Source organism: Netta rufina, assembly GCF_964035555.1.
Source record: "Netta rufina genome assembly, chromosome: 1".
NCBI classification, from domain to species: domain Eukaryota; kingdom Metazoa; phylum Chordata; class Aves; order Anseriformes; family Anatidae; genus Netta; species Netta rufina.
Window position 1 is genome coordinate 95,341,428 of NC_140123.1, and position 15,991 is coordinate 95,357,418.

The following is a 15,991-nucleotide window of genomic DNA, read 5'->3' on the forward strand; positions in this document are numbered from 1 at the left end:
CTGCAGGTTGCATGGGTGGAAAATGGTAGAAAATGGAAATAGGTGGAAATGTGGCTTTACTATGAAGAATCAAGCCATTTTATATCTTCTGGTATCATGTAGATCTGAACTGTGTGGATTTGGATTGCCCTCACAGTTGCATTTATGTTACAAAATCATGAGTGGCATGGAAAAGTTAAATAGGGAATAACTGTTCTAGTATAGGAAGAAAGGGACATTCAACAAAACAAGAGTATAGCAGGTTAAAAACATTAAAATTAAAAATTATAAAAAAAAAAAGAAAAGAAAAGAAAAGAAAAGAAAAGAAAAGAAAAGAAAAGAAAAGAAAAGAAAAGAATATTCTTTATCTTCTGCCATGAGACATTTAATATTAAACCCCTATACACATTGAAAAAGTAATTGGATGAAACAGTGAAAGAAAAAGTCATTAAGGTGAAACACTAAGATAGCATTTCAGGGTCAAGAGGTCTGTGATCATCGGCTTGTTGGAAAACAGGGAAAGTATTCTGGAAAAGAAATGTTACATGTTTTTCCAGTTTTTACTCTCCTTCCTAAACCTCAGCGATTTGCACTTTTGGGATAGTCTACAGGGTTGGATGGATCTTTGATCTAACTCAATGCAATTTTTTCTATATTGACATGTAAAATACATTTTGTGAATCAAAGAATGAGAAAAACTTGCACAAACAGGCTTCTGTATATTGAGATACACACTTAAACTGTAACCTGGATTTAAACCATAGCCTTTGTCACTGGACATGTTGATGGTACAAAGAATTACTAGGTGAAGGGATACCTTGATTTCAAAGTCCAGGTTGATTAAGTAGTGTTTTTGCAGTTTTCTAAGTTTGCTAAAACTTTGTCCATCTCACAGATATCTCTTTTGATCTCTGGGAGAATGAGGCAAATCCTGTAGCCCTCCTCAGCTTTCCTTAACGTGGCTCAACTTCCACTGAAGCAAGTCAGACTTTCATCCACATAAAATCAGTAGGACTTTTTCCAGCGATGATAAAGACCAGCAGATAGATTATCCTTCTGGGTGAATATAGGGTACTATAAAGGAGAAAAATAAGATGGTGCAATGACTCTGTGGTAGGTGTTCAATGGCATGAGTTATGTGCACTGCTGGAGTCGCATACCTTCCTCTGCTCAGGTAGACATTACCTAAAAAAAAAAAAAAAAAAAAAAAAAAAAAAAAAAAAAGCTGTAGATTAATGTTACTTAACAGTAACTTGAATTAAAATCACCTGCAACCCATTTTTTGTCTTTCATTTTTTCCTCTCTGAGCTTATCACCAGCTGAGTGATCACCCAGTATATCACCCTTGCAGTCATGTCCTCTGAAAGCTTACTGTTGTGAACAGTGACAAGGAGACAATCTCCCAGCATCCAGAACTAAAATCTTGGTCCAGGACTCATTCAAGTGAATAGTAACTTCAATGGGTGCTGAATACAGAACAAAGAGTTTTCTACCTCCATCCATTTGTCCCATTTGTAAAGTGGAAAACAAACAAACAAACAAAACCTAACAAAAACAGGTAGGTAAGTCAGAAAACATTTAGGGACAACTTGTGATGTTAGTCACAGAGAAGCTACCCAGATGTCACCGAGAGGCCTGCAGGCTTTAATTTCCTCCTCTTTTGTGCTTTGCAAAATGATTCACCAGCCATACAGCACAACATGCTGCACTGCTTTATCTATCAGTGTTCAGATGAACTATTGCTACTGGCCAAATCTAGGGGATGATTATTCCACAGCATGCATTAAGCCTCAGGAAAAGGAAGACAGTTTGGTGCATGTGGAAACGGGCTCATATCCGTATCCTCAAAAAGGCTTTAAAGCAGTTCTAGAGAGCAAGTGAGTTCTCATGGAGAATCTGATACACAACATAAAGAGAGCTTGACCCCGTCACTGTACCTTGAGTCCCGGGACCAAGCAGCTGTTGTGATCTTCACAGGATGCATGATATTCCAGTGATATGTGATAGAACAGAGGACAAATAAAACAGAAAGGGTAGGGATTAGATAGTTTAGGTCCAAAAAAGCATTAAACAGCCCTTGGTAACTCCTGGGAACTATTTATTGATTCCTTCTACGCACTGCACATTCCCATTAAGTGATTTCATTTCCTTATTTTTCCTAATCACATAGCTTGGTTTAGCAGCCTTTTGCTCTCTGAAACCTGGGGGTACATAGATAAGTTCAATTTCTCATGTGGCTATACTTTTTATTACACATGAAAAGTTGATACAGTAAAAGTAACTCCTTGGAGCCAGCAGGTCTGGAGCTTTCATCATCACGAACCACTGCATCAAGGAAGCACCGGCGGGTTTATTGCTGTGTTAGGCTCCGGCAGACTATTGTGTGGCTTTTCCCATCTCTGTAGCGGGCACTAACAAAGACCTTGGAAGATGTGGCTGCCTCTGAAAAGCATATTGGAAATATGTGACATGGGAAATAGTAGTAAGAGACCAGAAATAGTAATAGTAAGGCAATATTGGTGCCATTGCTGGAATGGTCAAATCCTTCAGTCGTTATTCAAGGATTCGGTTTGCCATTGTGATAGTAGTAGTAATAGCAGGGCAACCACATTGCAATAGCCCCAGGCGTAGCTAGCCAGCCCCAGGGCACCTGGAGCACCACAGCAGGTTTCTCTTCCTTCCTTGGGATCAGCTTCCTGAAGTAAGGCCAGCTGTGAGGGAGAGCAGGGACAGGACAATCCTGGACACTGCCATTCCCCTTGCAGATTTTGCAGTCAGCTCAGGGTAGGGCTCACTCAGCCCGGCTGCTTGGCAGCGCTTACCTCTAAGCCAGGAAGAAAAATCCACAGCTACACTGGAACAAGAAAGAAATGAAAACAGAGATCCAGGACATTGGGTATGTTTCTATTGGCTCTGGCTGCTGGGTGCAGTGTATCAGTAGCTGCTAGTTCCCGAAAGGTCCCTCCTTTGCAGATATTTACAGAGGCATCTGCAGCGGGCAACCGGACGGCACCTAAATGAATAAAAAATAAACCCACGAAACCATATTTCCCATTCTTTGGAACATAGTAAAAGTGTCTCCTGTTCCTTTCAGCACCTAAATTCAATACATTCATCAGCTCATGAAAAGACACTGGCACATGATCCAGGGAGACACGCATTCAAAGGAAACAAACCTGTGCCACCCAGTACTTTCCAAATTAAATAAATACCCCCATCATTGTGCCTAGTTTTGAAAACCCAGCTACTAGTAGCATGAATCACTTTCTCCTGTGTGGTGCTGAGCCCTTTGGAAGACCTTTGCTTCCACAAGGTTTTGTGCTCTTTGTAGCACAAATGATTTGCTCTTGCTTAAAAAGTAATTGTTTTTCCTCTGCAACTCTCAGTAGTATTCATTTGGTGACGTCCTGCAGTAAACACATGTGCTCTAGGCAGAGAGTCACGCGCCATTTAGCGTTAGCAATAAAACAGTTCATCGCAGATGGGTGTAGGGTGTCCGTTCCTGTCCTGCTGCACAGGGAAGAGGATGACGTGCTCTTGGCAAAGCCTGAACCTGCCAGCACTGCACCTTAGTGCTGCCCCTCAGAGCTGGGCCGATGGGCATCGCCCTCCCTTTGCTTACAACATTCACATTCAGCCTATGAGGGGTGTGGAGAGCCAGCACCAGACTTGAGACAACATTTAATCTTGTTTAAGGGGTTTTAAATATTGCTTGTGTCTGCTACTCCCCCTCACAAGGGGCAAATTTTCACTTAAAGAGGCTGGCTAGTAGAAGAGCTCCTGACATCTGCTCACCCCTAGAAAAAGAGCATTGGGCCCAGAAACAAATCTGTAACTTGAGTTGCAAAACAGTCTGGACACAAACCCAGAATGACCTGTGCTGTGTTTTACATGAGCGCAGTTTCTCTTACTTATTACGCTGCTTTATGATTCCACATAGACAGAAAGAATTAATTTCCCATTCATGTCCAGGGACTACGCACACTAGCAGCCATTAGACGTAATTCGTCACCTGTTCAAATCCCACATGCATTGACAGGAAAATTAAATTCAATTTCCTTTCAAGTTTAAATATCTCTATAGATATTCCCCAATACAGGAAAGTACTTAAGCTAGTGCTTCACCCTGAGCATGAGAGCGGTTCAAGCAATGTCAAGTGCTTTCCTGGACAGGGCTGTGATCAGTCACAGACATACACCTGCACCTGAGCGCGAACACCAGCAAACGCTGAGAAGTTAAGGCACCGGGGTATTAGAAACACACTTGATTATTGTTGAGGTCCTGTGATTTTGCTCCTGTCTGCAAGATTTTCAGTTTAAAAAAAAACAACACACAAAACCAGGGAAATTAGCTACAGAAAGGCAACATTTCAAAAGCACATAGTTCTCTTAGTCTCATGGGGAAAATTTTACACAATCCTAGTTTCAAAATAATGTTAAGGTTGCAAAATTGAGCAATCATAAAAGTCAGGAAATTTAAAAAGTTAGTATGTGTCTTTCAATGTTAGCTCAGCAATAGCAAATATATGTAGTGGGAGAAGTTTATACTTGCAATTTCTGTGTTAAATATAAAGTTTAAAGTATTCTTGTTGACCATTAATAAGCAACATAAACTATATCGGGTATTTAATGTCTGTAAAAGGCATCTTAATTATAAGAATTTCCTGGCTTTGGAATTCAGAGGACTTGATTCTGAAATATAAAATACCACTCTGGGTTTCTGAGTTATTTTGGCTCTTTTCTCACTTATGGGTGAAAGTCATCACTGAGGAAGAATGGGAACTTCACCTGTGTTATAACACAATTCTCACATCAGAATTGTTTTGTGATGTTTATGAAAGGCTGTGATTTATAAAGTTGGTGAAGACTGGCTTAATTTGGGGGGGGGGGTTGTGCACGGTAAGAACTTCTGTGGTAAAGAGACCACAGTGCTTCCCCCTTGCTGGCAAGAGAACTAAACCTCCCAAAACAAATGTGCTCTACCTGAATTAATAATATGGAGCAGTTCCGCAAAATGTTTAAAATACAGAATGATCTTTCCAGGCCAGATGTATGACTTTCTCAAATCTACGTGTCGTGGTTTAACTTACTGTGAAAACCTAAATATAGTGTGATGGTAGTGTTTAGATAAGACAGATGTAGAGTGCAGCGCAGGCTTGGTCTTGCAGAAACGCTGATCCTTATAAATGAGCTGTATTGCACTGTGGGGTTTTCCTGGCTGACTCTTTCAAAACCCAGGCTAGATTAAATCATCACAGCTGGGGAGAAAATATCAAGAGTTAAACAACTACTTTATGAGAGTTGTAAGAGTGTGAAAGTTTTAAGAAGTTAAATAATTACAGCACTCTCTGAGAGCTACAGCAAAGACAAATGAGTTTGTGGCTGATGGTCCTATTTATTCTGGTCATATAGTGAAAGACAAATGAAAGTGTCAAAGACATGGGGAGAATTTCACACAGGGCCAAACATATAGCTATCAGAGCAAATACAGGGCAACACACAGCAGTGAAGAGTCCCTCGCGCACTGAGCTCAAAGGGAGGATGATGCCCTGAGTGCAGTGTTCCCACCAATTTCTATGTTGCAGGTGGTGCCACAGGTATGTGCATCCTGAGCACTCTGTTACTTGGCTGCCAGCTTGTTTGTTAATGGGGTTAAGTTGGCCTAGGAATAAAATATGGCTTCTGTGAAGTCTGAGGATCTTCAATTTTGTCTAAAACCTCCATGACCGTGTTGAAAATCCAAAATTACGGCAAACACTGAAGGGCAAGGAAGATCTCTTTGTCAGGTCTGATTCTGATGTATGTATCAGGTCTTTAATAGGATGGGCTTGAGCAGCTGTTCTCCATTTACACCAATGTGAATGAGCCCAAGCTCACCGAGATATGCAGGGCATGCCAGCTCACTGCTCCAGCTTTAGCAGTGGCATTTATCTTCTTGCGCAGTTCTTACAATGCCCACCACCGTAACGGCCCCTAGGCACATTAACAGGTTAGAACATATCTGGATTTTCTCAGATGGATCTTCAACATACCCAGATAAGTAAAGAAGAATGGGGAAGGTTGGCCATTCATCTGGGGCTGCCAAATGTCTGTCCTGAAGACCACTCACAGCAGCGTTGCCAGCCAGCCCACTGGGGTCTGCCAAGCTTGGACAGCGGCACTGAGAGTGTGTCTCAGCTCAGGTGCCAGCAGTGCCTCATGCTGGCCATACGGGCCAGGCTCAGTTTGTGCAACACACCCAGGCATATAGAATGCACTGCTCAGGGGCTCAGCCCACATTTCTGCCTGGGAGCCTTCCTAGGCTCCATGGAAGCAAAAAAAAACAACACATGGGAACCAAAAATTACAGAAAAAAAAAAAAATCAACAAAAAAAGGTGAGTGGCCTCTGTGGATGGCTGGGATGAAAGCTTACTGGGGCAGAAAGGAGAGGCAAAGGATGGATCCACACACTTTTTTTGTGTGGAGGTTTGCTGCTGCTGGTAGGCAGCTTAGCTCAGAGCAAGCAAATGGTACCCCTTTCCCCCTCCCCTCTTCGCTCTGTGGCTGCTGAGTGAAACACGGCAGCCCAGATCTTGTATCAAGTTTTGCCAGGGTGCGTATTTCCCCCCTTAGATCTTTTGACAAGAGGGCACTGGCACCTCCAAGCAGGCTCATGCCCAGGGTGGAGTTAAGAGCCACAAGCAGTCCCAAGAAGGAGAGGAAAGCTGCGAAGGTGCAGTCACCTAGCAGGCTATGCACTGCAGTGTAAAACCTGCAAATCTAATTTCAGTCTTCAGCAAAGCAATGGTTCACATAGTAGGGGAAGTTTCTGGAAGCACCTGTACCAAAGGATAACACATGATCCCATTCTGAGGTCAGTTTGAGCAGTGGCTGAAGGGAAACTCTGTCCTGAGGCAAAGACAACATAAATAGCAATACATCACATGACATTACAATAAAGATGAAGCTAAATTGGTCTGAAAACTATTTTAAGCATTATTGAGCAATGTCAATAGCATGAGAGTGGGCGGAAAAGGGGAAGAAGGAGAGAACCTAGGAGGGACATGGGTAACAAAAAAGGTATGATAAATTTCAATAGGTATTTGCAGGCCATACGCATCACCGAGGTAATTTGTTTAGGCTGATTTGAGGAAATATGGCTGGGAGAAGGAGCATGAGAATTTAGCTTGGCACTCAGGATGTATTTCTGAACGGTGAAGCGTACCAGACTGCAGAGCAGCCCGCCACAGGAAATGTTAGAAACTCCAGGGCTTGAGTCATTTAAAATCTGACTGGGCAAAATCACCCAGGAGTAACCTGAAGGCAGTGCTCACGCAGGCTGCACAAGCATTGCAGACACTGGTAATAAATTACAATAACTCGGATACAATAGGTAGCCAGCCAGCCGCACGCATGCAGACTGGGGGACACAGCTCAAAGCCACCATCTCCCAAACACCACAACAGTGCCGCCCCATCTCCACTGCCGAGTGTCACCGCATGGATTTATGCTAGCGGACAACCTGGCCCAAAGGCTCCTGACATCCACGCTGAAACAGCTCCAAGATCTCTCGGTACTCCAGGGCAATAAGTGCTCTGTTTTAGCTGTTAGACTTTTGTAATCTGCCTGGGCAGCGATTAATTTACCAGCTCTCACTTGCCGACAGGAATCCTCCAGGGCACAGAGCCCCCCGTAAGTTTTGCGTCATTCAGGCTGCAACCCTTTCTGCAGATGTGGTGGCCTTTTAATCTGAGGGCCTGATAAAAGCCCAGCCTACGCACAAAATTTCCCTGCTTCCAGCAGATCATGTTCCAAAAAGGGATATGGTTGTTTCAAATGCCAGGCTACAAGGAGACTTTCTGATGTTGATTTGGCTTCGTTTATTCTGGAAGGAAAGGGTCCACAAAGACACCGGTAGGCAAACAATTGGAGTTTCAGTTCCCACGCCTCTTTGTTTTGCACAATTTTTTTATATATATATATTTATTTATTTATTTATTTATTTATTTACTTTTGCATACTAACACTGTGCATAAACACTGCGAATTATTTCACCCTCCAAAATGCTGTTATCTTGCCTTTTCCTTGTATACTAGCTTTCCAATGAAATGCTCCATTGAGTTTAGAGCAGTCTTTGGTGGTCATATCATAATAGAACAGTGTTTCAAACACCAATTAATTTATCCTCAGTTTAAATTATTTCCACTTTGCATGTGGAGAAGAAAAGCCCAAACTATCAGATGTGACCCAATGTTTAGTGTTCAGCAAGTGGAGCCACGTACCTGATTTTCATAGTACTGAGCATTTCATAGCACATTACCTTGTCCCGTCTCCCACTGAATTTCTTAATAGTCAAGCTTGTTGTGTTTGGTACACCCCAAAAATGAAATCTGGCATTTGTGGTTTGCCAAGTACTCCCTCAGAATTTTGTGGAATAACGTAGATGAAACCCCAGGGCAGCAGCCTCATTTGTCTCACTTCCCTGAATATAATCCATTACTCTAGAACAAGTGAGGCTCTAAAGGAAAAAAGGCTGCTTTATCATGTACATATACAGTACCTCATAATGTTTGTGTGTTTGCAGATGGATCCAAATTAAGATTAACCAAACAAGTACTAATAACTCCAGAAGAGTTTCTTCCAAAGCCACAGTCAACATTTAAGAAAAGAGTCCATTATTTCCAGCATGTTAAGCTTACTCATCTAGCAGTGTCCCATAGGCAAACAAACACCTCCTAGATTCAGTAAACCAATTTCAGTGAAAGGATTGACTTTCTGAAAGAAAATGACGGTTTATAGTGTATATTTGCTACAATGCTCTTTTAAGACATTAATATTATAAATATAAGACAGAACTAAGTAGCCACGTTGCATGTAGTGCATTTTATAAATGCACCATTCATCATCTCCTCCTCTATGTTACACTATATGGAGGAACCTCTACCATATTGTGGATGTTTATTATCTTTCAAAACTATTAATCTTGGCTACATTCAGTAAAAAATGAGATCATGTGAGCTGCAAGTGGTCCAAGCACAAGAGCTTTTGTTCATGCGCCAACCATATAATTGTATGCATATATACCTCTGTCTGAAGACATCAATCATTTTCGTATAATCACAGTTTAGCTTTTCAGATAATTTTGTCCTTTTTTTCCATACAACAGGTTTTTTGGGTGGACCTTGAGACCCTGTTATAGGTATGACAAATGACTTCAAGTTTCCCAGTTCTTAGAGCTTAGATCTGGCTCCCGAAACAGCAGATTTGAGCACTTCATGGTTTCTCAAACTAAGCATACAGAAACCAAGCTGCTCAAAATCACTGGACTCATTGGAAAGCTTTGATCCAGATGAGCAGTTCTGGGGACTATCCTGGGGACTATTCTTTCATCCCTTAACCTTGTTGTCTGTTTATGCCATGCCAATAACTTCATGTTGTGGTCTTTCTCCCTGAGGCCTGGGATAAGGCCCTGCATGAAGCACTTCAGCAAAGAGACCCATTCCTATCAGCTGCCTCTATCTTCCCCAAGACACAGGTGGCAGCCCCTGAAGGGTAACTCATCCCAGCAAAGATCTAAAGCACCCCATGAATTACCTACCTCAGCCACTGGCTATCCAGTGGATGGAGATGACAAGAGTCCAGAATCTGGGGGTGTAAAAGTATGTGGGATCAAATTGTGGACCTGATACTTTTTAAGTAGTATGGTTTCTAGTTTTTTTCAGGTCTATTGACATTTAAGTAAGTTCAGGATGAAAATCAGTCTTTTGGTTTGTGCCCCTGAACAAAACAAAACAAACAAACAAACAAACAGAACCCCAAATATGAAATACTCCTGTAACAGAAACAAAAAAAATAAAAAATAAAAATGGAGTCCACTCAAGAATATTTCAAAACAAGAGCATTTTAAAGACAAGAGCATTTGGTGCAGAGATGGTGTATGGCTGGTCTCAGGCAGAAACAAACCACAAAATGAATGGAGGTACCCTTGCCAGCACCCATGGCCAACACAGAGACCCAAAAAAGCAGCAGGGGAGATGGTGTTGGTGCGAAGGAGCCCGCCTGTGCAGGAAGAAACAACGAGGCAGCACCAGGCTGGTTAAAACCCAGCAGCTCGGCACAGGGGAAGTCCTGGGGGTTTTGGGGTCTGAAGAGGGGTTCACGCTCCTCACGCACATCTGGCAGCGCCACAGCTGTGCTGCAGTGATCAATGTCAGACTTTGCTGCTAGGCCTTGCTTCTCAGAGAGGGGTTAGAGTGGGTGTTGGGTCAGGGCTGGTTACAATGTGCCTTTCAAACTTTTATTGATTTCCTAATCTCTTCTTCAGGAAAAAAAAAGAGGAAAAATTGAAGAATTTTGCCGCAAGCCCTACAGGCCTTATTTCCCGGAGATCTACTCACCCACGCCCATGTACAGGGAGGGATTTTTTCTTAGAGAGTGAAAAGTGCCAGCCAATTTTTTCCCCTAAAAACAGTTCAGAAGGAGTTAGCAATTAAAGGGTCTGGAGATGGGGATACAGCCAAACTCGAAGCGTTGGAGCAGGTAATCTTGCCCACCCTCCCAGAGAAAACACTGCTTGTTCATGCCTTAAACTCTGATTCAGCTGGCAGTTAAACATGTGCCCAACCTTAATAATTCAGGCTGTGTGAGATTAAACAAGCAAGTAAAATGAGCGCATACTTCAGGGCCTGGCTGAAGTGAGGTCCCCAACGGGGAGCACGTCAGGCCTGACTGCTGGTTGTCTACAAAGGACTCCACTGCATCACAGCACCTTGCACTTCCCCTGCACAGGCTGAGATTGCCAGATTTTCAGAGTTTTTGACATAATTGATGCAGAATTTGAGGGGCTGAAGTGAAAGCACAGGTAGGTAAGGGTATACTGATAAATACCAAAATGACTGAATAAAAATCCATCAGCAGAACATTCTGCAGCCCCGGGGGTGAGAGTCAACACAGCCAAAATCTGCAAGAGAAGAAGCAGTTCAAGGGTCTGGCTTGGAAAGAACAGAAACATAAAGGATAAGACTGATATGGGTAGGGAAATAGTAAAATGAGAAACAATGAAAGAGGCAGCAGTAAAACATGCATCTGTCATGTAATCCAGGGTAAATACCCAGATTAGTGACATTGGTTTCTGCTGTTTATTTGGAGCTTACTTTGGAGACATGTCTCCCAAAGCTAATGCAGCTGTGATACAGCCCAGTGGAAAGTACAGCCTGGGATTTATCCCAGCTATAGCCGTTCTTGTACAGCACAGGCGACAGACAAAACAAAAGTTTATATGTAAAGACAGTTGTCTTTCCAACCCTTGTGCTGTTAAAGAAGTTGGCATAAACTGGCAGAACAAGGAAATTAAAAGTTTCACAGTTCACCGTTTTTCACATTATTTTACAAACACTCAGTGTTTAGATGGGCTATGCTAAACATGCATGCTTCCCTGCTCTTGGTCCAGTACTGGGCCTTGGCATTAGGATCCATCAAACAGCAGCACTCTTCAAACCAGGTCTGCTGAAACAGTTCAGTTCAGCTGTCTCCAATCTTCAGGCATAGGCCAAACTGCACCAAGAGGATGAAGAAAAAATGATTTTTCTGAGATGATGGGATGGGACAAGAGACCAGGATGTTGCCAGTGTTATTGCTGGAGGAGATGCAAACAGACACGACCGTGACTAAAAGGGGCTTCCTCCAAAAGAAAAAGCTTGCACCTCACATCCTGGGCATCTGAGTGGGCAAAGCAAAAGTAGAAACAAGCCACTTCAGTAGCATACTTGGTTTGAGAAAACCATTCCTGCCTTTTCTAGCAGCCATGCATAGGACAGTGACTCTACTGGCTCCCCTTAGATAAGCAGCCATTTTACCAAAATGCAAAGGTTTTTACCCTGTACAAATGTTGTCTTTGCTTCCTCACAAAACCTGGCTCAGGTTCGCTCATTTTCCAAGCACATTAACAAACCCTGTCCATGCAGAAAAATGACTTGCTTCTGTTCTTGCATTTAACTAGGCCAGCCCAGGAGAAATATTCAACCAGCCGTTCACCTGATCCCACTGTGGTGGTCATGTTCCTCACCTAACCGGTTAGGAACAAGGCTGTAAGGTGAGACATTTTAACAGGGCCATTGATGTTCTTAGAGATAAAGGCATTCAGTTTCTGCTGGCTCTGCCACTTTCAGGTAGGGAGCAGTAGCAGCTCCGCAGTGGTTTTATTCATCATTATTCAACAGTGGCATTATTCATTCAGTGGCATTATTCAACACCAGGGGCAGCTGGCATACACTGAGGAAGGCACATGGAAAACCTGAACCAAGCAAGTGGGCTAATTAACACCAGTTTCTTAAATTAGAAGGCTCTTAATGGCTAATGTTTAAAAACAACAACCTAATACTATCTAAAAATAGTTACTGCCAAGCCCCAGGGTATTCTGACCTCCATTAAATTGGAAGTCCACTTCACGTGACTGGTGGTGTAAATCACATTTACCTTTTATATCTTGTTCTCTCTGGGATTAGCTGCAAAGCCTAATGCCTGACCTTGAAAGCCTATTTGCAAACATGCAGGAGTAGCCTTTAGCACTTCTCAGAGCAGTGCGCGATATATGGATATAATGTGTGGACCAAGCAATTGGACAGAGAGCAACCTGGGCTTCCACTTACCTGCAGATGTGTTCAGGGAAGAAAACCAAGGGAGTGGGAGACTGTCAGACCAGGCAGGGATATGAAAGTTAGTGCTGGGGTTAGGGTCTGGAACTGGGGTGGGGGACACCCCAGCTTCTTCTCCAGTTCAGTCACAGATTTCCTGTGCGACCTGGGCATGTTCCCCATCCTTGTGCTATGCCCCAAGGCCAGGTCTAGCTCTCCCTGATGTAGAAGGAATATTGCCAGGATGATTTCTCTAACACGTGGCATGCTTAGATATAGTGATATGCCTCACAAGAAACAAAGCGTAATGTAAAAACAAGACAAAACAAAACAAACAAACAAACAACAACAACAAAAAACACAGTTTAGTTTTCCTTTTGCATAATATATGAAACCATACAATCTGGAAAACAATCATAGTTTGAGGATTTCTAGAGCCCTTAGCCAAGCAAGTGGCAGGAACAGAAACCAAATGTTCAGTACTGATGGAGACAACCACTTGCTTACTTTTGTTGTGCTCCTCTGTGCTGTGCTTGGCCCTAATGTTTGTCCCGTGATATTGCAGTACTCTGTGATAGCTGTTACAAAGAGCAATATGAAACACAATCTTCCCTGGCAGAATGCAGACAGATCCTGCAGCCAGCACCTACCTAGAACAAGGATTTCTGAGATAAACCCTCTGATTTTTTCTCACTATTTGCCATTTGGGCAAACTACTTCCACAACCACAGAAAGCAGCATATTTTTGTTTAAGCATTAGTTACAGAGCATCTGAAGGGCCAAGAAGTCCTAAAATGAGCCCTGCTCAAGCAAAGCTGGCCTTTGGTTTTGCTCTTCCCTTTTAGCATGAGGGCCTGGTACTTCTTGGCAGACCTCCCCATCCGACACCACAATTTTCCCCACCCTATGTCTGCGCCTAGCAGACACACTCCAAACAAAAGAAAAGGAGCGTGTCTAAGCACAAGGCTCTCAGCCTGTGTGGTTGCCCTGCCTAATCCATGCAATCCCCATGCTTTTCAATTTTTTTATTTTTTACTTTCCTTTGGCACAAGGTCTATGGCGGATTCTGGGTTGTACTGGGAAGAGACACTCCATATTTCTGTTATGCAGAGATCAGCGCATGCCATGGCGTTGTCTGGAGACAAAAATCAGTACTGGTGCACACCTCAAGCAATCCTGCCTCATTAGTGAGATAAGGTGAATGCAAACCAGCTTTCGCTTTCCTCGATCTGCGTTATTTTGTTGTTCTAATGGTCTTCATTAGTTTCACCAGATGGTTTTCCTCCCTTTGCCTGCAAAGGCCCAGTCCTGCAAACACTTAGGCTTTCTCCCATAAACATGCGTTCAGCACATGCACAGGTCTTTGCAGGATTGGAGCCTAAATTTGTTTCTGTTTCAGAATTCCAAGTTGGATCTTGATGCAACAGTTATTTTATATATTAAAATATCAGGTTTCTGCCCACACACATAATGCATGATGTATAACAGACCTTGCAAGGCAGCCATTGGAAAAGACCACTTAATCTGCGATTTATACAGAAGGAAGAGTTCCTGTTCCTTGTTTTCCAGCTAGAATTTATACACAACGAAACTGTGGAGGTGTTGCTCCTCAGAAGCTCCATGATGTACATCTGGCTTCACATGCTGTCATTTAGCCCACAACCTAAAATCATAAGCTGAGACTCCACAGAGGCTAATGAAAATTATTCCCCTTTGAGTTGCTTTATTAAAATGCAACCTCAAGAAATACTGGCAAGTCAGGAAAGTGACTTTAATCCAATACTTGTTATCCTCTTCCACAGGTTTTAAATCACTCTCGTTGCTCCCTAGTTTGAGCAAATATGCCCTTATTGTTTTTGTAGTCCTGCTATGACCTTCTGGGAATGTTTTCATCGTGTAAAGCAAACTGCAGTTCCCTACTTTATAAATCTCATTCATTCCAAGTGTTAACACTAGCTAATTCTCTGCTTTAGAAGGAAATCATGTTTGTTTTTTTGAAGAGTCTGCTGGGAAGAAGAATATTTGAATTTAAAATATTTTTTTCCATTTCATAAATTGTCTTGAGTTTTCTTCCCAGTGGGCAACAGAAGACTGTTTATGTAAGTGAAGAGGGAAGCTTACTTTCCCATTACTTCCACAAAAATACGATTAACAGCGATAACTATGCTAATTATTGCACTAACTGCACTTGGAATGCACCTTACTGGCTGGAGAGGTAATGCATTTGGGTAATAATTAACTCCTTTTTCCCTCAATTACCTTTTATTAGGAGAGCAGAAGGTGTCGAAGTAAAACAGCTGCATATCTTCCAAGAAAAGCCCATGTTTTCTGAAGGAATTCAAGCGGAGGTGCTTTATTAAGGGAACCAGTCAGGACAAACATTAGCATGGCAAGCACGGCTGTTCAGTTACTTGGCTTCTCTCTAAGCCTGCTCGGTCTAATTGGGACACTAATTGCTACTATTCTGCCACACTGGTGGCGAACGGCGCATGTAGGCACCAATATTATAACAGCTGTGGCGTATATGAAAGGGCTGTGGATGGAGTGCGTCTGGCACAGCACCGGCATCTACCAGTGCCAAGTCCACCGCTCCCAGCTCGCGCTGCCTCGTGACCTCCAAGCAGCCCGTGCCATGATGGTGATTTCCTGCGTCCTGTCCACGCTGGCATGCGTGATTGCCGTCGTCGGTATGAAGTGCACCCACTGCGCCAAGGGGACTTCTGCCAAAGCCTCCATCGCCGTCTCCGGGGGGATCGTTTTCATCCTGGCCGGTCTCGTTTGCCTGGTACCCGTTTCCTGGACCACTAACGATGTAGTTACAGATTTCTACAACCCCCTGCTTCCCCACGGGATGAAGTACGAGATAGGTCAAGCCCTGTACCTTGGCTTTGTCTCTGCATCTTTGACGATCCTCGGAGGTGCTCTGCTGTGCACATCGGGCCAGTGCGGCGGGAACGAGGCACCCTATGAGCCGCAGCCCAGAGGCACGAGGAGGACTGCTCCCTCCTGTAGACCACCAACTGTCTACAAGGGAAACCATGCTTCTTCCCTGACATCTGCTTCCCATAGCGGCTACAGATTAAATGACTATGTGTGAGTTCCCTAAGATTTGCCTGCGGGACACAGCTGCTTTATAATTTCTGTGCATGGCATAAAACAAAGCTAGGATGATTTTTAATTTATAAGGGTTACGATACAAAGTTTACCATTGTTCATTTCTTCCTTCCCTTTCTTTCCATAGAAAGAAAGAATGTGAACACAAAACTGCTCCCTTCAGTACAAGGAGAATAAATACAAAGGAAACTGGGATATTCCGGGGACTGCACATACCTGCCTACTTTAAATTAGGGTATTTGCCTACAGGCAGTCCAAGGGAAGTTTTACTGAAAGTAATGTTTTGG

General features: G+C 43.1%; 1 protein-coding gene across 1 annotated transcript; it reads left to right on the top strand.

The window, feature by feature from the left end:
* Positions 1-14,976: 14,976 nt before the first annotated feature.
* Positions 14,977-15,687, top strand: CLDN14 (claudin 14; the record flags this gene model as incomplete). The annotated part of the gene is made up of 1 exon (XM_084286374.1): positions 14,977-15,687. One exon carries the CDS (start codon positions 14,977-14,979, stop codon positions 15,685-15,687), a length of 711 nt encoding a protein of 236 aa, XP_084142500.1.
* Positions 15,688-15,991: the final 304 nt, after the last annotated feature.